Source organism: Halyomorpha halys, unplaced genomic scaffold (assembly GCF_000696795.3).
Source record: "Halyomorpha halys isolate HHAL.00 unplaced genomic scaffold, Hhal_1.1 Scaffold477.1, whole genome shotgun sequence".
In the NCBI taxonomy this organism is placed as follows: Eukaryota; Metazoa; Arthropoda; class Insecta; order Hemiptera; family Pentatomidae; genus Halyomorpha; species Halyomorpha halys.
In genome coordinates, this window is record NW_027113379.1 from 553854 (window position 1) to 578452 (window position 24599).

Consider the following 24599-nt stretch of genomic DNA (forward strand, 5'->3'; position numbering starts at 1 on the left):
AAATCTCATAAAAACAAGAGATTAATACTAAATAAATACTTAGGCTTTTAAAAATGTTATCACATAATAGAAGAGTAAAATGTTTAGACACTTTACTAACATAAGAATATAATAAAACATAACTTTTTATAGCATTTCTAAAATACCATAAATAGATACCATTTAAAGGAAAGATTAAAAATGAATTTTCAACTAAATCTTGTAACATATAAAAAATAATGTGATTTCCATTACCTGACATTGGCTGGAACAATCTAAAATGTTGTAATCTTCATTATCTTTTAAAAAACTGATAGCTGAGCTATGGAAATTCATGATATAAACTGACAAAAATCAATGTTATTAATAATTAAGTCACCATTTTAAAGTAAAAATTCGACTCCAAACATCTTTAGAAAACAAAAACTACTATCCGTTCCTTATTCTAGATGAAAAACACAAAAAAACAATAATAAAATAACAAATATTCTGAAATAAAGTATTCAATATTCAAGTTTTGGAGGGAACTGTCGATTCTTATCACCAACGACGTATAAATGTTTTGACGTTACTGCACTATCTCAGTTCCAGTCCTGAAGAAGAATTTTAAGAGAAGACACTGCTATTTTGTCATACGATGACCTACCCAAATGTGTAATTAATGTTATTCCTAAAGTATATTAAATTATAAAAATGATACTATTCTAACGGTTAGTGTTAAAGAGTAGTATATATGATTTTTCTGTAACAGAAGCTCTACATAAGATAAAGGCAGGGTATCTACAGTTTGAGCCCCATAAAAATTCATCATACTAGAATTATCATATATCTATTAAATCACATAAAAATCGTATAATATACGCCCCTGATTTTCATTCCAATTTATTTATTGTTATGTTTATTATTAGTGTTAACGATAAACTAGCCGAACATTTGGCGAAAAAGTTGTCTTTTTGTAATGGAATAAAAGAAATATATATATAAAATACACATAATCTTTATTATCACCCCTTGCTCCCTTCCACTTTATCTCTCCCCTCTCCTACCCCTTTCCCTTCGAACTACTATGAATATGAGGAATATTTAAAACAATTTTACATACGTAAATTTAATGTAGTTTCTAATATTCTTTTTGCTAAAACCAAATCTTAATAAGTCGTAAGTTTCACGTTGAGATTTAGTTGTAGGGGCGTGGCTTAAACTTCATGTTCATACATTCAAGTTTGATGGTTACTTGCACGATTTGTGTCGAAAGATTCCTACTTCATTTGTTTACTTTGTCTGTAAGAAGATAACTGTCATTTAGTCAAATCGTTAAAATTGTTAGTTATCGAGGTAAATTGTAAATTAAGAAAGGATTTACATTCATATGTTTACAGTATGTTGAAAATCTGAGCTTTGATTTCATTGTTGTTGATTTAATTGTTGATTTTTTTCCTTTATAATTCTTGATATGAGTAGCTTTTATTAAAAAGCAAACAAAGTTCTTTTATATTTTGTATATATTTGAAGGGTTCCTAGTTAAGAACTGTTAGCTTAATTTATGCTTTTAATTCTTTTGTTAAAAGAAATCCAGCAATCTATTATATGAATCATCAGAATTAATGATTCATTCTGATGTTGATAACAATTTATCTTAGTTCAGCTAACAACTAAAATAAGTGACTATTTGAGAACTTGATTTTTGGGCTTTGATACCAAATATTGTAACCTTAGTTAAATATTTAGGTATGCATCAGTAAACTTAAGTTACATATTTTTAAGGAAGTTGAAATATGTCAAATCAACTTCAAGCTTTTTATTTCGTTCTATTCTTATATGAACTATGGTATAAATAAAATGTAGTTGTTCAGGATATATGGAGTATCTGTATAAAACCAATAATGATATTGAGCTACATAATCTCTTTTGTTCTTATTTTTTAATGAGTGATTGATTAAATTCTGTTGAAGTTTACTTATAAATAGATTTGTAACATCAATTTTTTAAGTATTTGTAAGTTTTAAATAAGTGCCTATTTTTAAATCATATTTTCTCTTATTTATTTAACAGGTTCCTTTGATGGGTGGATCTGGTATGAATTTCATGCAGCGCCCTGCTCGAGGCTGGTTACACGAAGATGATATTATTAGAACAACAGGAGTTATTTATAATGTCCGGGTAATTTTCCGTGTGCTTTCATTGTTATATGTTTAAACCGTTTGCATTAGATGTAATCTCTCATTTAAAAGATATTTTATTTTTTCCAAGATGTCTTATATATTAATTAAATGTTTATTATTTATAGCTGTAAAAGCTTGAATCAATCAATTATATACATAATAAAAAAGAAATCCGTTTAATTAATACTCACCAGAAGAAATGTTGGGTATTTCCTTAGTTGGTCTTAGGTCCATTACCTGACTGCATGGTAGCCAGCTCAGGTAGGGCTTTGCTTGTTGATTTGAGAACACAAGGAAAAGTTTTGCACTTGCTGGATAGAATCAGGAGCCTGTTAAACAGATGAATATCCACAATTTTCAAATTTATGATATTAAGGTTTCTTATTAGGGTACAATTATTCTTTGCTAAGTTTCAACAACTTGTTATTAACAAAAACTTACATCCAAAGCAATATCATGATTTTGTTAAAACTGAATGAAATTATAAATTTCTTTCTAATAGTACGTTGAAAAAAAAACAAACTAATTTTTGGTTTTAAACCATTAAAACAATCCTTGACCATTCCTTTGTATAGTAATGCGAGTGAGGATCGTAAAATTTCTTTATTTGTGGACTGAAAATCAAAAATACCAAGATTGTTTAAAATTTGAATTTCAACGTCCTTCCAATTTACTACTGGAGCCAGCAATTGGAACTTCTGGGGAAATAATAGATATGTCAATAAACTGTAATTTAATTTATTATATTGACTTATAGTATTTGTTTTATGCTTCAGATTATGTAAACTACTATCCAATAAATTCTACAAACATCATATTTTGCATAGAAAGTATAAATTTTATTGTAAATCCAATATAAGTAGGGTAGGGGAAAAATTTATTTGTAAACACATATTTTTTTCCATCTCTGATTAATCCAACCTTTTAGACAATCCTATGTACTCCTGGTTCTATGGCAATTTAATTGCAGGTTTAACAAGAACATTCAATTCTGGCTGATAATTCAAACTTTCCTAGTGAAGAAGGTAAGATAAAAATGGGTGAAAATCAGATGAATAAATAACAGCAATATTAAATGCACTTTAAAGAAAATAACCTTGACTTCTGTAAAGAATTTATAAGTAATATTTATGAAATTACAAAAGCTAATTTCTCATAAAGAAAAACTAATCTTGAGCACAAATTAGACAGATATGTATTATCAGGATTTAGAAAATGTACCTTAAATATTACAATAATTGTTATTAGAGTCTTAACTAGTCACATTGGGTTAATATGCCCCAAAATTCTTTTTCTTTTTTTTTTTTTTTTTGAGGGATTCATGAATCCAAAGTATCATGATACTTTCAATGGGAGAAACCCTAGCTTTATCTTCCCACTAGAACAGTTGGATCGACTTTTTATTAAATTTTGACTTAGCATGGCTAGTAGTCAAGCATATATATATATATATATTTTTTTTTTGCTCTAAGTAACATAAATTATTTTATTATATGATGCGATCAGCTGAAAAACACAAATAAACAAATTATCTATTTGTGCCGACGTTTCGACATGATTTTCAGGTCTTCATCAGGGCTATAAAACAAAAAGAGATAACAACCATAATTCAGAGAAAAATAAAAGTAAATAATAGACTCACAAATTTGGAAATATACATAACAATGAATTGAAAATATTCACCAATTCACCTAGATTTAAAAGTATTTAACAAAAATTTAATTAAAAATATAAATATAGCATTGATTAAATCTAATAAAACTATAAACATTAGCTATTATAGGCAAAATAATGTATACAGAAAATGAAATAATTTATTAGAAGATAGAAACTCCTTTAGAACAGGAAGGATAGAGACTGGCATCTAGCTAATAAAAACAATGATCAGAGAAATTGTAAGACATGGAGTATGTTAGTAATTATACTTGCATCAAATCAGCTTCTAATAAATAAACCGAAACCAAAATACCGGTTCTAACTAAATGACAAAAACATTAAAATAATTGAAGATCAATAATTAATAATATCAATAGATTTTATGGATAATATAAAAAAATCTTACGGAAAAATTTACTGGTGCATCTGAAAAAGCTTTTACAAAGAAAGTGAAAAAAAAAAAGGATTAAATGTTGTGCATTTAAAAAAAAGAGAAAAAAAATCCATACCATATATTTGAGTAAAAACACAAGATTTCATGTGAAAGGATATTTCAAAAATTATGTGAGTATGAAATATAATTTTGTGGATTGGTATAAGGTGAAATAGAGAGCTCTCTGCTGTTTCATATTTTTTAATTTATGTTGCTGGACTTGGGATCGAGTATTGAAAGGAAATATTGTTACTTTTTCATCAAATTTAAAATATAAATATGTGGTTTATGTATAGCGTTCTAATGTTTATATTTTCAAATAACCTCATTATATCCTTGTTTTGATTCTGAAATTTGATCCTAAAATTATCTTTAGTTTAATATATAAGAATCTTATCTCCTTATAACATATTAGCTTTCTCAAGAACCATTAAAGTTGTTATATAATTGTTTATATTAGTTTAAAATTTTTTTAGAATAATTTTTAATCATAATTTCATTATTTTGGTGAATTTTAGTATATGGGATGCCTGGAAGTTCTTGCATCAATGAAAATGCTAGATTATGACACCAGATTCTTGGTAGCAAAGTAAGATGTCTATTTTAATTTATACTTCATTATTTATTTTTAGCAATTGAATACTTTAATACTACTGATATTTTGGGCTTATCGGTATAGCATGTATTACTTGGCCTTAATATTAAAATCAGTCAGTAGTCTTGCAGGTTTCTAGGAGCACACCAACTCTTAAATAATTTTATTATATACAGTGTTTTACAGCAACACCATAGTTCTGACTTGTTACATTTTTAGTATGAAAGCCCATTGATGGGAATCCCAGTCTGTCATAACTGGGCCTTAGATCTTAATTTATTTAATAGTGGCAAATATTTAAATATAATGTTTTACAAAAAAAAATATATATTAGTATCAAGTTTCAGAAGCTGTAATAAAAAAAATCATTATAATTACCTAAAATCTTGTTTAAAGGGCTTTCCACACTATTCATGTCATTACTTCTCCTTGAGCAGTTTTCAGCTTGTATGTAATGACTCCTCTAGAGAATGTAGAGCATCTTTCAAATTAGTAAACCATTTGGAAGGAAATTAGCAGAACTAGTGGGGTTTAAGGTGTCTAAATCTGTTTTAATGCTTCTGTGAGTTTATATTTATGTCATTATTTCACTAGCCTATCAGTAAATAGTTCCTAGTCTAATGTTTGGAAACAATCTATTATCATTCTTTATGTTATGATTCCTAAAAATGTAGTATTTCTCCACAAAATTTCAACTGCAATAAAGAATAATAATGTGGAACTACAATTTTGTCATTACTTCACCCAAAAACATCTCAAGAGGGTAAATAACATAAATTATGAAGTAATTAATAGAGACTCCTGAATTTTTTGATTTTTAAATTCAAGATGTATTTTCACAATGGATTGACTCCTTGATAATTTCCGTAGAAGGTTAAAAAAAGAAAACCTGTACTCAGACAAATGTAAACAGAATTGCAGTAAAGCCTGTTTTGCCATGAGGTTAGGTATTCTGTAACTTAATCGATTCTTTTGCTTGAATATTTTTTTGGTTTCATTTGTTACTTTAAAGTTGTGTAGGTCAATGTAAATCTAGTGACAGATTCACTTTGTCATACGTCAGCCACCTTCATTACTTAACCACAAATGTCATTATTATTTTCAGCACAATAACTTATTTTATAGTAATTAAAACGTAAAATTCTTAGCTCCTGACTCTCTGGTATCTCATGAATTGCAAAAAAAAAAAAAACTAATAGGTTATCATAATTTTTAAATAACTTTACATTAGTAAAAATATATTAAATTAAATTGGACCTTTTTGGTGGTCCTAAAACTTGAAACTTTCCACCTGGAATATTCTATTCCCTTGTAAATTAGAAACAGTAAATATTGTAAAAAGATACTACGTAATATTGTCATATTATCCATGTCCAGAAGATGAATTGTTGAAAGAATAAAGAGTGCTTGATTTAAAAGATTGTTAGTTTGATTTCCAGATATAGTCATATGGTCACATATAGTCAATATTTATTTTGCTGTGGCTCTGAGAAATGAGTTTTGATATTCCCACTCTGGGGCTGTGTAGGTCTTCAATGGAGGACTTGAGCCATAAATAAAAAAAAAAAAATTAATTTCTCCATGGCCTTCTTGATTGCTGTTACTAGTTATCTGTTTCATCTATGTAAAAAGAGATGTGGAATGCCCTTATCATGGGATATTATATCCCATCATCATATTATCATATGCAGAGAAGATTTTTTTTTAATAAGTGTCAGATATAAGCTATATGATTTAGAGTTTTTGGTCTCTCATTTCAAACCTGGAACAAGCTCTTGTCAGGTGGCTATTAATGCATGGTCTGTCCTTGGGCTTGGGAAGTGTAATGTTAGAACTCGATAAACTTAATTGCCATTCCATATAGAAGAGCTTGGTCTCTTGCTGATTGTTGAGCTAGTTTACTACTATTAGTAAATATCCGTAATATGATGTTTGTATCGGTCATATAAGTTTTTTTTAAAATAATAACATTCCTTAGTTAATAATAAAATCATTATTGCAAATTGTGTAGCTATTGTAGCATTATTAGTAAATATCTGGTTTGCAATGTTTTTAAATCCAAGTTATAAAGTTATTAAAACATACTACTTCTTAGTGAGTGGTAAATCTTTCAAAAGCCTTCTAGTTTAACAGATTCTAATGGTAACAATATATCAGTATTACATAATATTTTCTTATTATTATTCAATTAAATATTTACTTTGGGATTTTTAAGAATATAAATTTAACTTGAGCATGTTTATGATTCCAAAGAATCAAACTGTTAATCATTATATTGTCATTTTCTTAATATTCTACTATTAAATCATATTTTACTAATTGATTTCCTTGTAATTTTTTATTTGTTTCGTATTGATTTTTTTAGGGAATGTATTAACAAAGTATGTGAGGCACTTGGATTAAAACCTGTTAATGTACGCAGAAAGGTAAGAATTTTGAGAACAAAAAAAAAATATGTTTCTATACTTACATGCTATTATTTCATATACATATAATAACACTTTATGCTACCCGCAACAAAAATGTGCACTATTTGCGCCTGTGCAAATGGAAACAGTTCCAGGCGCGGAATCTCTCTTCTTGTAACAGGTGTGGTATTTTGTAACCGTTATTTAAGTTAAATGATTCCTGTGTTATTACACTCTAAAATTCAATTGAGCAAAAGTTTGTGTCATTTTCATTTACTGAAAATCACTCACTGTAAAAGTAAAAAAAATACATATTTAGCTGTCCTTGCATTTTATTTTAATGTCTTGTATTTAATTTGTATTGTATTAATAATTTTATTTTCATCATTTTAGAAACCATCTGCCCAGATTTTTTATAATAAAATTGAAGAAAATGAGGAATCATTAACTCGATTCAAATGGGATAATATGCGAGATTATATTATATATTAACAAAAAAAATTATTCAAATAAAATTGAAAGAGTAAAAAAATGAAACTCCTTGACACTAATATTGAGCCATCACACTACAAAAGTATTGTATGAGGGTGGTTTGAATAGTTCTCGGAATCACACATCCTTTGTGAGTGAACACGTGGCATGAGTGGTAGTGACGACTCTTCATTGTTGTTTTATGCATAGTGATTTGTGTAAATATAAAAAACTGAGATTGGAGCAGTGATTAAGTACTTCATAAAGAAAGGTATGAAAGTAAAGGAAATTCATGCCGACTTTCAGAACATACTGGAGGGCTCTACTCCAGTCTACTAGTGCATAAAAAAGTCCTGGAGGATCGTCGACTGATAATGTGTGAGATTGCTGAAGCTGAAGGGATATCATCTGAACGGGTATATCACATTTTAACTGAAGAATTGGGAATGAAGAAATTATCCGCAAGATGGGTGCCGCGGCTCTTGATATTGGACCATATACGTACCAGATTGGAAATCTAAACTAAATCTGGCCTGTTTTCAGCGCAACCAACAAGATTTTTTGCACTGGTTTGTGACTCCAAATGAAAGAAAAAAGGCCTGGTTTGGTAAGGAAAATAGTCATCTTTCATTTTCGAGGTGGGATCAAGGCATTGGAACATTGCTGGACCAAATGCATTAGTCTACAGGGAGACTATGTTGAAAATAAAAGCAGTTCCACCAAGGTAAGACACTTCTTTCTAGTACACTCCGAGAACTTTTTAAACCACCCTCATAAAGGTATGTATTACCTCTGTGGAGTTAATAACATTTACACTCCGACAGGTCATTAACGTATAAGCCTTCTTAAATTTAAGGGGTTTCTAGTATAACATCCACCCGATAATGTTGATCAGTCTTATTGAAAATTTGAGATTGGGATTCAAACTTATTAATTTCCCTTTTATATGAACGTGCTCTTGCCACTATGAATTTGTATAGTCACTCATATAATTAATCAAATTTTAATAACGGTGGGATCTTTTATTAAGTACCAAAGTTTTGGCCTAACTTTTAGGCATTCATTAGGACAAAGAAAGCAAGATACAGCCATAAAAGTCTAATACCTTTGAATTAATTAATCAATAAAATGAAACTATTATCATCTATTTTTATACCAATACATTTTATAGGTTGAAAAAAGAGTTTCCAAAGCTTTAGGTGTGAAAGTAAAAATGGATCATGCTGGAACAAATGTTAGATTAAATATTTCTGCCAAATCTATTTCACTTCATACAGTTGAAGGTAACCATCAAGTTACAAACCATGGAATGCCGAAAATCTCTTTTGCATCTGGTGGTGATTCAGTAAGTAATTTTTATGATAAAAGCTGTTTTTCTTTTAGTAGATTTCACATTTCTTTCTTGAAAATAGAATCATTTAGAACTGCTGTTTGTTTATTATGTGAATTACTTTTAGCCTATTATTATTTCTTTTTTAAATGTTTTCAATCATCTTTCAGTTGTGATTTGTCTAATTTTGTTGTTTTATCTATTTTTAATAACAATCTTTATTGCAGGAAACTCCGGACTTTGTTGCATATGTTGCCAAAGACGATCATGATTTCAGGGCTTGTTATGTTCTTGAATGTAGTCGTGGAATGGCACAAGACGTTATAACTACTATTGGTCAAGCATTCAATCTGAGATTTAAAGATTACTTCACCAATAGCCCTGAATTGATGTGGTTTGTATAAAGCTCTATCTCAGTTGTGATTTTATAAACCCATTATTGCTTTTAAACATTGCTCTGATATAGATATTCTATATGACCCTTTGATGTCAATTGCAATAATACAAGATATTGCAATCACAATGGACCTACAGTCAATAGTCCTGTTGCCTCTATATCAAAAGCATCTGTACTTTCTTTTTTATAAAACTATCATAATTTCACCAATTCATTAAAAAAAAAAAAAAATATGGTCATTGCTAACTATTAATCACATGAGAGAGAAGGATTCTCCATCATTAATATGAAATTAGCTACATTGTACATGATCACATAGGAAATGAACTTACCTGAAACAGAGAAACTGTAATTACTTGCAGTGGCGGATGTGGTTACCAAAATCGTAAAGTCAACTTGGCAAATGCCTTGTTTGATGTATAAAGAAAACCAGACACCATAATTGTACAAGAATATTTAGATAAAGGATTTACCAAACTAGAATGTGTTCAATGCCTTCTCAAACTGAGATAAACTTAAAAATAAAAAAGTTATTATCTCTACAAATTATATTAAAAAAGTGAATGATAATGATGAATCAATAGTTGATCGTGGATGTATGTATATCAGGAGAAGATGGTTGGAGGTGCATTCAGTGAAAAACAATAATAAGTAATAACTTATTTATGATAATCAAACAATGAATGAAACATCACCTAATTTTATTAAAACTAATCATTCTTACTTTGTTCCCACACTTGTGTGTACAATTTATAAACCTCTATTTTTGTTTGAAGGCATTAGATGATGGCAAGCTTCTAAATTTTTGAGACAGTAATATGACTTTTAAGTTTAGAATTCTGTTTAAAAATTCCTTTAGGCATGTAATTTTTGTGATTATATGTCTGATTTTCTTTTTTTCTGTTGACTAACTCTTCATTTTGGTCTTTCCAAGGATGAAGCAAATTCTATTGGAACATCAGATGGATTACAGAATTTCCATACGTCACAGCCTATAAATATATACATGTAGGATTTCTGCTATTCATGATTCAAATAAAGCTATCAATTTATTAATTTAAATGTGACAAGTGTTAAGTATTTTTGAGGTTGCATGAAAAATATTTTGACATTATGCAACGTCAATTGAAAATGAGTCAAATAAAAAGAAAAGTTAGAGATGCAAACTTCTATTAGTTCTCAAATTGAAGATATTCATATTTTCTTTAAAGTAGTTAAATCTTCATATCAAATATACCTGAATATATATATAAAGTTAAGCTCCGTCACAAACAGAACTTAAAAAAAAAGGGAAAAAGAAGGACCATGAAATGACTCACACAAGATCAGCTTAAAGACTACTTTATTCCTCCTTTTAATCCTCTATATATACACTTATGCAGTGTTTACATAGGTCCCTAGGTATTAGTGGAGATAACAGGTACCCTTGTACCTTAATTCTCCCCTACCAGTTTACGAACACATCTTGTAATCTAATATGGGTAAAGAAATAAAAATACAAAGTAACCTAAAAACTAAAATAAAACAATTATTCCTTCATTTACAAAAACAGGGACTCCTCATACAATCTAGGGCAAATTGTACATATTACATATTAGAACAGAAAGTAATCAAATTAAGTAATAAATTAAAAAAAGAAAGAACCACTGCTTCTACACACATCAAAAACACACACAAAAAAATTTTACACTCCACCTAGTGTATAAAGTTTCCCTGGTATTAAGAGAGGGGGCACTCCAGGTCCCTCAGTGGTGACATATCAGGCAGTTTTAACTGCTCGAGTTGAACTGTTCTTCTTTTGCGTGGTTGTGGTAACTTTGTGTTGTCGAAGAGTAATCATCTTAAATGGGCCCTCGTAGCACAGTACCTCCTTTCCGCGATTGATCCCTAATTTTCGGTATACGATGGTCCCAATTTTAACTCCCCCCCCCCCCATCACGTCTCTCAAATTGAGGTTATGACGAGAAACCCTTTTCTGTTTTTCCCTTCCCCGGACCTTCCCCCACAACTTCCGAACGACTACATTTTGAGTAACTATTTCTTCCCCCCCCTCGATTGCTGTCCCTCGAAAGTCTCTGTGGTGTCCCCGTTGGCCGAAAAGTACTTCAAATGGCGAAAAACCTTGAAAGGCGTGAATCGAATGGTTTTAAGCCGCAACCGCCCTGATCATTGCCTCATCCGGCTTCTAACCTTTGTCGGCATTGTAAACTCGGAGGTAGTCGCTGAGGTTACAATGTAATCTCTCGATCCCACCCCTACCTTTAGGGTGTCCCGGGGTGTTATAATACCACATAACCTCGAGAAGTTTCATTTCCTCTCAGATAAGGGTGTTATCAAACTCTCGCCCCCCATCAGACGAAATGGAGTCAGGGACGCCATAAAATTGGAACCAGGTGAGTAGTGCACCTAGTACGGTTTCCGCTGACCGATTTTTCACTAGCTCCGCCATTGTCACCTTACTAAAAGTGTGATTCGTTTTTCCCTGGTGGTAAGCAAGGGTAATTTCTTTCTTCCGATCTTCATCTCTAATAGTTTCCACCATTAGTGTACACAGAACAAACATACGATCAACACCTATTTACTCTGACCGCCACAGCCTCTTGATCTTATCCCAGATGACACCGTTACCCACATAAATGTAGTATGTCCTTCCTGGTTTAGATGCGTCTTTAAGGGCTCTATAAATTTGTTCCTCCTTGGCCCCCGGTACCGACCAAATTGTTGCAATCTTGTTTTACCATGGGAACGCGAGTACCGTTATTTTCTGGTGTTTCCCCATACAACGCCGAATGTTATCTTCAATGGTCGGTGTGATAACAATCTTGGAACCCTTTTTCAACAAATTATTAACCGGAACCAACCTATCCGCCATTTCCGGGAAAAAAAGGCGATAGTAATTTAGGGCCCCCAAAAGCCTGCGAATCCCTTTTTGTCCTTGGGCACTACCATCCTGCGCAATGTCTCAACCTTATGCGCATCGGGCCTAACCCCTTCCTGTGATATCGTGTGTCCCAAGAAGTTTATCTCCCTTTCCCCCAGTGTCGACTTCTCCTGCGACAACCTGAGACCAAACTGCCGAATTCTCCGAAACACCACCCTCAAGTGTGCCACATGTTCTTCGGATTTACTAAAGACCAAAAGGTCATCCATATATACTTGGCATATCGATCCTGAAATTCCGCTTGAATGGAGTGACGCCAATCTTTCATACTCGAAATTGCCCCTACTTGCCCTTTCTCTCTCCTCTTGACCCCATGACAACAAAATTTCGTTCCCCCTATCGAGACACGCCACTTACCCCTGTTCAGCCTCCCGACAATCAACTGATACTCCCGCAGCATGCTCTTCACCACATGTAATACAAGGATATCCTCTCTCGCTCCCCATTTACTCAGCCTAATTTCTACCTCCCCTTCTATGCTACAGGGTCCACCCAGTGTGACTAATTTACAGTGACATACCTGAACCTAGAATGTCCCTTCCTCCTCTTGCAACTTCTCCAGTGCTTCTCAACTGGCCATTGTGTGAGAACTGCCAGTGTCGATGAGACACCTTACTCCACCCACTCCGATGATTTTTGTTTCTGTTTAAAATCCAATGTAAATTCTAATAACTCTTTTCCTACTCTTCTTGTTATAGTAACTACTTTATGATTTATACGTATTTGATGTTAATTGGTAACAAGGGGCTGGTATTAGATCTCAGTGTGTTAAAATTAGAAAGATATCTCTCCGCGATTTATATATTATTCTTAAAAAATATTTAATTTTGTTTATAGTGGCAATATTTCCTCGAAAACTGCTATCACTTCCCGTGATGTTGATCGAGAATATTATAATGATCTTCCTGGTAAAGTGCCACCTGATGTAGGTGCTGTTTTAGGGAATATTTCTTCTGCTACTCAATCCTTGCCTAAAACTTCAAATAATAAGCCAGCTTCACATAGGGGTAAGTGAGCCTTAGTTATTTTATTTAATTTTTTAAAATGTATTATATCCTGTATCTATTAGAAACTATTGAAATTTTTGTTGTACATAAACTGGAGTCTCAATAATATGAAATGATTGGGGCCAGACCATTTTAGATAAACAAATGTTTCAGAGTAAGAAAAAATATTCTCAAAACAAACCTAAACTACATAATAACGTGTTCTTACACAGTTTATTTTAGAAGGTTTGTCTTAACATAACCAATTCTGAGGATGAAATGGATGATAACAGGATGGAACACTACTTGGTAGACTAATGTAAGGTGTTTTAAATCAGGAGGAAAACAGAATCAGTGTTGTACAGGTATGAGTGATCTTAAAAAATATTCCTTGGCATGAGAACGCATCATGACTGTGGGATTTTAGACTATTAGTAGAGGGGTGAAATGGTTTTGAATGAACCTTTCAACATCTGAGAATAAGGGTGAAACAAATTGTGAAAGTGAGCCAAGGGTATTTTCATCAGATGCCATAGCTGAATTTAATATGGTGCTATGCTATGTATAACAACTCTTGCCCAAAACTCTAATTTACACTGTTTTCCATAGAGCTGGTGTAATTTGGCTTTAAGGGAGAGGTATCCTTCCATTCTACAAAAAAAATTAAACAGATTTTTCAAACCGATTTAATTCAGTTTCTTTTTTCTAACTAGGAATTTTCTGAATTATGCTTTATAGAATATAGTATCACTGTAGTTTTGTTGTAAGCTTAGTTCTTTTTGACTCTATAGAATATATCCTCATTTCGGTTTTGTATTAAGTAGAGTTTCGGATTACCAAAATTCTGGATATTGGGACTCCACTATATTTTAAACTATAATAAATGTATTTTATAATTTTTTTAAAATATAGATAGACTCAAGGAATTGTAAAATGCTATAAGTATTTTTTTGAGTTATCATTTGACTTTTACTCTTTAATTTTAATTTGGATGAATATTCCTCTTAGGTTTGTGCTATTTTCTAGAAACTACATGGTTCTAAACTCTAATAGAATAAAACAAAAAAAAGATTACTTCCTGTGTTTTTTTTAATTGTCTGAATTATCTGGTAATTTATTATTTATTTATTTTTAAAGGAACGATAACATTTTGTTTTTGAGTTTTTCTAATGCATTCTTATCTTTTAAATACACATTGTTTTTAATTACATAATGAGGCTGAAAATATTCAATTAGTGAAATAAATTGGTTATCCAGTGTCTATTGCTTATATTTGCTACAATATTTCTAAAAAATGTGGTTTCCACAGGTTGCTATTTGCTGAGTTATTTTTAAAAGAAATCATTTACAATAGGTCTTCATTATGGAATGGGTCTGGAGAAATGTATTCACTCTCATTATAGTCGTCCACCCTCACTATAGTGAAGACAGGAATGAATGAAATGTATGAGTCATTTTCGTGTAGAAACTAATTAACTTATTTTTCGATTATTTAGGGATTAGGACCAGATCTAAACCTATGTTACACCAGAAGAAGTGGTATAACGAGTATAAATTGTATTATTAAATTTCATCCTCTTGTGAATGATAGTAAGTTAAGTTGATGCGAATAAAATTGATAAAAATGGAATGCAGGGCGGAGAAATAAGCTTCATTTTGACTTTATATTAGAGTTAAACTTTTTACATCGTACACCAACAGTAGTGGAAAACTAAGAAGAATTATATTGTTTCACTCCCTGGAATGGAACTGGAGTTGTTTCGCTACTGTGCTATTTCCTCATGATGTTTCTGTAAGTTATATATCAACGTGTTTTTTAAGCTTCCAGTGTTCTTTGGATTTTTCACGTGTCATGTCCTAGTTAGAGTTTTTGGTACTAGAGATCATTATGGGATCCTACTCCACTCCAACATTGTTTGTATTCTTTACCTCATCTTTTATTTTATTCCAAATTGAGATGTCTCCTATATTGTTGAAATTAATAAACACCCCATACCTTGTACCTCCCAACACAAATTCATTATCATTTCCCTTTCAGGTAGCATTTCCACCAAACATTTACCAATGCTAATGATAAAGGTTTTATCATATTGTTTTCACCAATCAAACATTTATACATAGTTCTAGTTTTGCAAACATTTATAAATAACACTAGATTTGCAGACTTTTTTATTGGTCTAACTAGAAACACAGATATTTGCAAATGTATATCACATGTGTCTCCTTCAGCCAAATAGGTATACCAGTTTCCAATATTACTAGTATACCAATATTCACTAATGATTCCAAAAATTGTGTATATTTTCGACCCTATTACTGAATACACTTCATTCTTTTTATATTGATGACATCGTGATTCTAACTCATGTTCCTATTGATGAGCAAGAGGTCCTTTGTGGATCTGTCCTCATCCATCTATTACTAATCCTATTATTTCCTTTGCTATTCTAACATCCTTATTATTCTCAGCAAACTATTAATAGTTTTCCATTTTGTTTACTTATTCTCCTTTTATCCTGTACCGAACTTACCCGACAATGCCTATTGAGTTTTCATTTAATTTATGTAGATTTTCACTACTGTTGAATTTTCCGACTATTACTCTCACTCTTACCTATCTATCTCTTCTGCTATTTCTTTTTTTCAATTTCCTTCATCCTGTTAATTGAGCCATGCTATTTCTTTTTTTTTCTTCCTTTTCCTCTTCAGTTCTTGTTTTAGCTTGTCCCTTGTATTATATTCATATGTATGTTTATATATATTCGTGATACTGAAGACTAATTTAGTAAAGTATTTGTGCCCGATGTAAATTGTTCATCTAATATTCTTGTGTTATTTTCAATTTTGATTACAACTAAATTTTTCAATATGCCCATTGAAACCATGTAGAATTAGTGATTTTTTGTTTTATTTTTCAAATCAATATAAGTACTCCTCTTTGTATTCTTGAAAGAGAATTTCCATTAATATATCTGTTAGTTCAAAATCTGCTATTCTCTTGGATAGTATATATTAGTTGCCTTATTGATTGGATAATTGTAATGCTATTTATATTATATTATTTTTTATGATACCTGTTCTGATTTATCCTCAAGTTGGGTTCCTGCATTAATAGTATATCTAAGTATTTATGTAGATTCATTTTAGCATGCTTTTTAGTATCTTTATTGTTAGCTTTATCATATGGTTTAATTACTAATGTAATTTCTTTTGTTTAATATTAAATGATTAGATTATGTCCTAGACTACCTTCACTGAAATCAGTTAGGTATATAATAAGATATGTACTGCTATGAGGATGAAGAAAAAATATTGGAGGCACGTCTTATGGTGACCAGGTTTGAATGAGGGTATTGAGATCATTCAGCTCAGTAAAGTCAGTAATAGCTATGCCAAAAATAAACCACAAATACCTTACTATTTGTGTATTTTTCTAGCTCTCTCCTCTGCTCTCAACTTTTTAAGGACAACTGTAGTGAATTTCTTCACCACTGCCCAATATGTGTCTGAGCTCAGTATATGCCACACTATTTCTACAATTTGTTTCTTTCCTCAGCAAACGAATACCAGCAAAAAAACATGCTCCACTATTTCCTCTATTAGCAGTGTTATCCAATTTGAAGTGTTACTGGTACACTGCAAAACATTCTTGTTTAGAAAACAGCTGCGTCACATAAAAATCCGCCTCACCATTTCGGCAACCAAGCCCAACATTTGGTATCAATCAACCTGTAGATCCATCTTCTGGTATTTGCTGCCTGCTAATGCTGTAGCTACTGGATGATTATCATTCTGGGCTCTTTCTCTTTTGAAACTCAAGAACTTCTTCTATTTCTCTTGTCATCAATAAGTTCAACAGGAGGCATACCAGCTATCACACATACAGTTTCATAGGAACTGGATTATTATGTCAAAACATATCCTAATATAAGAAAAAAAAAACATTGAAAATCTGGCCCTTTAAAATAGCTGTTTTTTCTTGAGGTATTTGAATTTTTTTTAATGGCTGAAACTATTCCAGGCAAGCCTGTTATACATCTCGATTTTATCCTCTTATAAGATGTGATGTTTTTTAAAAATGATTTGTCTGGTCCTCTGATTACTTCAGGGCACAGGAACGATTAGCTAAGTTCCAACTTCTGCCAGAGATATTTATTCGAAATAATACTTTCTAAACATTCAATTACCTTCATTGCTTCAGTGATAGAAAATGATCTATGCTTTTTGTTGTGTAAAATAGATTAAATAAAATATGTAAAATTTAGTCTGTTTATGGATATAAGCATACTTAATTTTTCTTAATAAAGTGTACAATTTAACCCTTTCTTATCTGTCTATGTGACAACTTATTTTTCCTGTTGCAATCTTAATTATGTTATATATTGTGTTTTAGAAAGATTACCATCAACAAATCTAATTGATTTAACGAGTGACCTTCCCCCACCAACTATTCATAATCATAATTATGTAAATGATATTATTTTCAATCCAAGGCCAGCTCCAAGAGATGTTTTTGATATGCGTGAGTTTCTTTCTTTTGTTTTTTTAATAAAAGGAAATATCTAAAACATTTTGTTCATATAAAATTATATTTTAGAACCATTTGAGGAAAGTCTGCCGTCTGATATTGCACAGCTTTTAAATGAGGAATGGTTTCATGGAATTATTGACAGGGCCCAAGCTGAATCATTGTTAAAGGAGGTAAGGTCTGGTTTCATATTTGGTATAGAAACTACCAAAATTAAGTTAAAATACAACATATTAAAAGGTGTCATAGTATGTCCAAAGTTTAAGACCACCATAATTAATTGAGAAAGTTAAATATGTTTTGGAATAAATGAGACAATGAATAAGGAAGGAAAGATCATGGGGTGATGTCTGTCTGGCACCCCAAACCATGGCTGAATGAGCCCTTTCCCTCTCTCCGATATGTGAAGGCATCCTTTTTTCTTGTTCCTCATTCGCTGAAATTTTTATGATCTGTTCCTACTTTAATTGCTTTGGCTTCTTCTACTTTAATAACTATTTCATACATTGAATTTTGACATTTGATTTTCCATTACAATCTGTTAATTCCTTTTTATTTTTAATCTTCGGAATACAAGTTCCTCCACTATTCTATGATTACATAATACTTTCTTTAATACTCTGGAGTTATACCTGGCCACTAATATAAATTACTTAATCCTGTTATAATAGTTTAAATAGAACTAATTTTATATAATTATTTACATTATCTTTATTATGATATTACTAACATATATATATTATTATTACTGTCAAAATGACATTTATCATTGTCAGTTGTGCCTTATCATGATACACACACACACACACATACATTCAGGGTGTCCTAATGAAGCTTATTATTTTCTTTATTTTTTCTTAGGATGGTGACTTTCTTGTTAGAGAGTCTGGAAGTACGCCTGGTCAGTATATTTTAACTGGATTGCAAGGAACAACCAAAAAACATCTACTTCTCATTGATCCAGAAGGAATGGTAAAACTTGATCTCACCATCCATAATGCTAAAGTTTAAATCAAAGCTACTTTAAATTTTAAAACTTGAAATAATCTAAGATTCCACTTTTAAGAATGGATTATACTGAATGTTGGAAAGTTGGTTAGCAAAGATAATACCTTGGGTATAATATTTATTATTATACTGAATGGAATATGGTCCGGGTGCGTTCATATAAAACTCAGATAGTAATAACTATTTTAATTGAGCCAACATTTCGCCCCATGTTACAGGGCCTTGTCTGGGCTAAAAAAGATACAAACACTTGACATAGTTACAAAGAAAAAAAAAAAAAAATAGTGGAAAATAACAGGGGTATACAGTGAAACATAAAATTTAATAAGAAAAATTAAAGGTTATAACAGTAAATGAAAACGGTAATAGTAACAGAAAGATAAGAGATAAAATAAGAGAAGAAATATTATAGAAAGTACAAATTAAGAGATGAAAAGGGAAAAGAATGAAATCAAATGAAAATGAATGAGACAGATTTCATTCCTGTTTGGACGGAAGTCAAAGTCAGAGTGAACCGTTTGCATTGGGGGGAGTGGGGGTGGTAGTTGTGTACGTCACATAATAACTATAATAAAATTATAGTTAAAATAAACGGTTTATTTTAAAATTATTTTTGTTATTATTTGATGTACTCAACTACCATCCCCACTCCTCCCTATACAAACGGTTCACTCTGACTTTGACTTCCATCAAAACAGTGAAATCTGTCTCATTCATTTTCATTTTCATTTGATTTTATTCTTTTCCCTTTTCATCTCTTAATTTGTACTTTCTTTAATATTTTATCTCTTATCTTTCTGTTACTAATACCGTTTTCATTTATTGTTTATAACCTTTAATTTTTCTTATTAAACTTTATGTTTCACTGTATACCCCTGTTATTTTCCACTTTTTTTTTTTTTTTAAATTATGTCAAGTGTTTGTATCTTTTTTAGCCCTTTGGGGTGAAACGTTGTCTCAATTAAAATAGTTATTAATATTTGAGATTTATTTGAATGCACCCGGACCATATTCCATTCATTGATACACATGGTCAATCAGCAATCTTCCAGTATTATTATACTGTGTGTTATTTTCTTGACCCCACTCCTAACCATCTTTTCTTGGTTACATCTAGACTCAACTATACCTTTACCAAAAAGAAGAGTTATTGAGAGGGAGGAGCTCTGGGTATGAGATACAGTAGAGAAATGATGTCAGGTATAAAAACTGCTTGGGAGCAGAGGAACAAAAGATATTAGTGAATCCATTTTTTATTAATTCAATTTACGCTTCTATTTAGTTTCACTGCTATCAGTCATATGGTCTTCATGATAAGGGAAGGGGTCTTCCAATTATGGGATGTTGGGGCGGGACAGAAAGAGGAGAAAATTCCATGTAATAATTTTTTGTGTTATGATATCTCATTGAGGAATTTTAATATATTTGTACATTGACCAATAATCGTTATTAAATGTCTAAAAGGGAAGATAAGAAAATTCAACCCAGAGAGTGATGAATCCACACCCATTCCTAGTTTTAGCTAATAAGACTATCTAGTCATATCCGATGATGATGAAGAATAGAATATACTTTTGGAATATGAGGTGTTATGGAGTTGGGACAGAATTATCCTGTGATCAGTAGAGTCGAAGACATTTAAGAAATTGAAACTAAAATTTTTACCTTATGTTGATCAATTGAGTACTAATGATAGCTAACTCCTCTAGTATAATTTTTAGTAAAGAAGATTGTATAGAGTTACTAGAATAGAAAGAAACCGTATCATGAAGGGTTATAGGAGAGCATTTTGCTTAGGGAAGTAAAGTAAATAAAAACTTTCCTTTGGTTCAGATAGATCTGAGACTAAAATGATGGGTATGGAGTCAAAAGCTGTGGTAAGAGCTATCAACATTCAGCGGACAAGTTTGCTTTTTTGAAGCTGTGGCAAAGATGGGGTTTTAATGAATTAAGTTGTATATATGTGAAATTAAAATATCTAGTTATGTTAATTTTGTAATATAATAATATATGTAATATATAATAATGTATGTGTTAAATTAAAATATCTAGTTATGTTAATTTTAGATTCCAGGAGTGAAGTTAGTTTATCATTAGAAGAAAGGTTTATATAAGAAATATTATCAGAATGAAAGAAAGTTAAACATAAACGGTTAATAATATCTAGTAGAGAAGGATGATAATCATCACTATTAAACTTTGCTAGAAGAAATATGTAGTATTTTTTATGATTAATTTTTAATTATTTGTCTCTCCAATTTTTTTCTGGTTAAGCATTAATTTTTTTTTAACATTACTTACAATACATTATTTTTAGCATAATTACTGTATAACTTACCTTCTCTATACTTTTGATTTTAGACTTATTGGTTATTCATTGCTAATTATTCTTTTGTTTTTTTTTAGGTTAGGACAAAAGATCATATGTTTGAAAGCGTGAGTCATTTAATTAACTTTCATTGTGACAACAAATTGCCAATTATATCAGCAGAAAGTGCTTTAGTCCTTCGCACTCCGATTTGTAAACCTAAATTAAAGTAGACATTTATTCTATGTTATTTTATTAATAGTTATTAGATTGTTCATATTACTATCAGTTTTCACAATTAAGTTATTGAAAGAAAGGCATACTTTCTAATATAAGTATAAAGGTTCATTGTATATATTTATTTTGGTATATCCCATTTTTTGTTTTTAATGAGTTCCCAGAAGATTTCAATGAAGTCATTCTTTGACTTCAAGATTGGTACCATAACATATGTATTCATATTGTAAAAAATGTATATTTTATTGATCTAACGAACAATTTTTATTAATTTACCAAGAAATATTTTTTTGTTTATTTTCTATTATTTACCTCAATGACAAAAAAATATGAGGAGATATTGAACGTATTAGTCAATATCATATGATTTTTATTGTAATACGAATACAAAAACAAGCAGAGTCCCTTAATTATGTGCTTACTTGATTTTCTCGTTATCTTGTAAGTGATGGTTGTGATTATGAAGTAAAAACATAAGAAAAAAATTGATTACATTTGATCTTCAGGAACGCCCCATGCATTCTGCTGCTCATTTTTTTCTTGAAATTGTGTCATAATAAACTCCTAATTCATTCAAAAGTCAAGTTGATGTTGATGAATGTCTTTTTCAATGTTGTTTCATTCATTATAATTTTCCTTTGGTCTTAATTTATAGTGTGTTGGTTTGGGTAACCAGAAGTCAAAGAAGCTTTGGGTGAAGTATATAAATATTATGTAATTTTTTCCTAAGTAACTGATCACCTTTTTAAGTAGCTGTGTCTTGGCTCTGTTTCATTTTACATTTTGAATTAATAGTTATGGTGTGTATTAACTTATATACATTAATGTTCTAATTTTATAGGTTATAGTATATTCATCAAATTGATAAAAAATTATTATTCTAAATCAGCCGCTATTGATAAAATCTTGTGATACCTCACCAAAATAAGGAATAGAATTTCAGAACAAAAAGAAATTCTTATCATTAATTCAAATATTTTTTATTTTTATGTTATTGTATCATTGTAACTTTTATAGCATCACTTTTAAGTGTTTTTTTTTAGTTTCCCCCAACCTTAATACAAAGTGCCATGTTATGTATTATATAAGTAAACTTAAAGGAAGCTTAGTGAAATTTCACGGTTGGTTAATTTTATTAATTGTTAAATACTGAAATTGTGCTCATTTTGTTTTATATTTTTTTAAGTAAAAAAGAGAGCCAATCTTTTATATATAATATTATTAATTCATATCACTTTAACTAGAATAACCATTGCTTTAATATCCTTATTTTTGATTTGAAAAAGAATTAAATCTTGTTTAGAGGGGCTGAGGATTTTATATATGGTAGTGTTAAATATTATTTTTGATATTCCTTGTTGCACATCTGCCTTATCAATTGGTGCATGAACTGAAGCCATAGAACAATTTCCAAATCTGACCCTAATCCTCAGCGTGGATAATTGATGGTTAACAATTTGAAATCCATGACATGCTCCCTTATATTACCATTAACCACAAAATCTGGTCTATAGATATGCTTATTTTGGTGATAACTATAGTAGATTGTATGACCACCCTTCACTATGAGGCTTTTAGGCGTTCAATCTTTTTTATTTTTATGGATGCATTTCTCCTCTTGGCTTCTGTATTTATTAAGGTCGTGCAGAGCTATGTAAATGTTACAGTGTGGGCTGTCCAAAATATGTGTATCCTGTCAGCTACAAATGATGTAATAATGGCTTAAAGAAATTGGAGCTTTCATTATAAATTTGTGTAATACTCATTTCTCATTATCATAGTTCAGTTGTAATTTTAGTCTTAGTAAATTGTTGCCTTATTTTTAATCATTAATCCTAGAGGGGGTGGGGAGAATCAAGTGTTTTTTTTATTAGTTTTGAATGATACATTGTTTCTATTACTATTCAAGGATTAACAGTGACTAATGTACCATCATTATTTGTTGCTGCCTGTCAATTCTTCCTCTATGTGTTGCCAATACTGATTAATACTTTAAAAAACTGAAATATGTACATATTTTGTTGTAAAAATCTTTTGATTCCTAATAGTTTGAATTTATTTAAGTGAAAGATTCTTGGTTTAGATCAGTGATTTTAAAACTTATTCTTCAGATGGCACATTGAATTTATTAAACAAAATTCAAGGAAATCTTATTATTATTGATAAATGAAGTATTTAATCACATAAGTAAATAGAAACATAAATCCGGTTAAATTTTAATAAAATCAATATTAATTAATTTAATTCATTAATTTTATTATTTAAAAATGCTGTGGCACCCTTGTGGTGTTTTTGTGGCATCAACTTTAAGAACTACTGCTTTAGATAATGCCTTTACATTATATTTAAAAATAAAATAACAGTGATAGCAAACTATTATTATAAATGTAGTAAATGTTATGGAGATGTCTAAAATAAATTTTGGTGTTTTCATTCAATGTTTTGTGTATTATGTGATATAGTTTATTAATGTCTTATTGATGTGTATATATTTATATTCTAAGGATAATAGTGTATATATCAATGCATATATTTAAATATCTTTTCTTTTTTCATATTTTTTATATTCATTAATTTATTTATATTTTACCCATCTTTTAGCTACAATATAATTGTAAACAGGCTTTTGTATATTTTTTATAAATATTACCATTATATGTTAAAGAATTCATTGTGACTTGTAACAATAACAATAAATATATTTTTGTATATATGTAGTGGAATGCTGTAATATATAGTAGAAGAATCATATTAAAACATAAACTTATGTATCTGTTGATTCTTATCATTGTCAATCCTTAATCAAACCACAAATTTGTTTTTATTTCAAAATGATTTATATTTTCTTTCACACAGTTTTGATATTTTTTTCTTTACTTTTAACATCTTTTTGTGGATAGCATATTGTATTTGGTATGGCTTTTTTTATTTATTAGTAATGATAGTTTAAAAACAAAAAAATAATTTATTTTTTGTTTTCTGTAACCATGTAATACTGCCGCTTATCTTTTTATGTCCGGGAGACTTCCCCACTTTTATTGAAACAATCAAGGTTTGTGCACTATTAACTGCTCGATAATTTACAATCTTCTCTTTCTATCAACACCTTCTATTACATCCATACAGTACTCCTGAAGTGACTGATGGAAACTCATCAGGG

The 24599-nt window shown here is 30.3% G+C and overlaps 2 protein-coding genes across 4 annotated transcripts in view; one reads left to right on the forward strand and one right to left on the reverse strand.

The window, feature by feature from the left end:
- LOC106683316 (uncharacterized) overlaps window positions 1-488 on the reverse strand; it is a gene marked incomplete in the record, with an annotated part of 28820 nt that extends 28332 nt beyond the window's left edge. The window contains 1 exon segment of the mRNA XM_067050910.1: window positions 235-488. Within this exon segment, the coding sequence (XP_066907011.1) occupies window positions 235-315 (81 nt within the window).
- A 635-nt stretch (window positions 489-1123) lies between these two features.
- Window positions 1124-24208, forward strand: Shc (SHC-adaptor protein). Of its 3 annotated transcripts, none has more exons than XM_014424694.3 (11): window positions 1124-1357; window positions 2032-2139; window positions 4749-4819; window positions 7191-7251; window positions 8876-9049; window positions 9262-9428; window positions 13210-13379; window positions 17752-17880; window positions 17956-18059; window positions 18748-18858; window positions 21301-24208. In XM_014424694.3, the coding sequence occupies exons 1-11, from the start codon at window positions 1349-1351 to the stop codon at window positions 21433-21435; spliced, it is 1239 nt and encodes a 412-aa protein (XP_014280180.1). In that variant the 5' UTR covers window positions 1124-1348; the 3' UTR covers window positions 21436-24208. The 3 variants fall into 3 exon arrangements, with proteins under 3 accessions (XP_014280180.1, XP_014280182.1, XP_014280183.1); XM_014424696.3 differs by having other exon boundaries at window positions 1127-1314; XM_014424697.2 differs by lacking the exon at window positions 1124-1357 and adding an exon at window positions 1615-1707.
- Window positions 24209-24599: the final 391 nt, after the last annotated feature.

Coding starts and splice junctions, on each gene's coding strand:
- Shc (XM_014424694.3), top strand. Junction 9,429..13,209: donor AATAGCCCTGAATTGATGTG/GTTTGTATAAAG, acceptor TTTTGTTTATAG/TGGCAATATTTCCTCGAAAA. Junction 17,881..17,955: donor AAGAGATGTTTTTGATATGC/GTGAGTTTCTTT, acceptor ATTATATTTTAG/AACCATTTGAGGAAAGTCTG.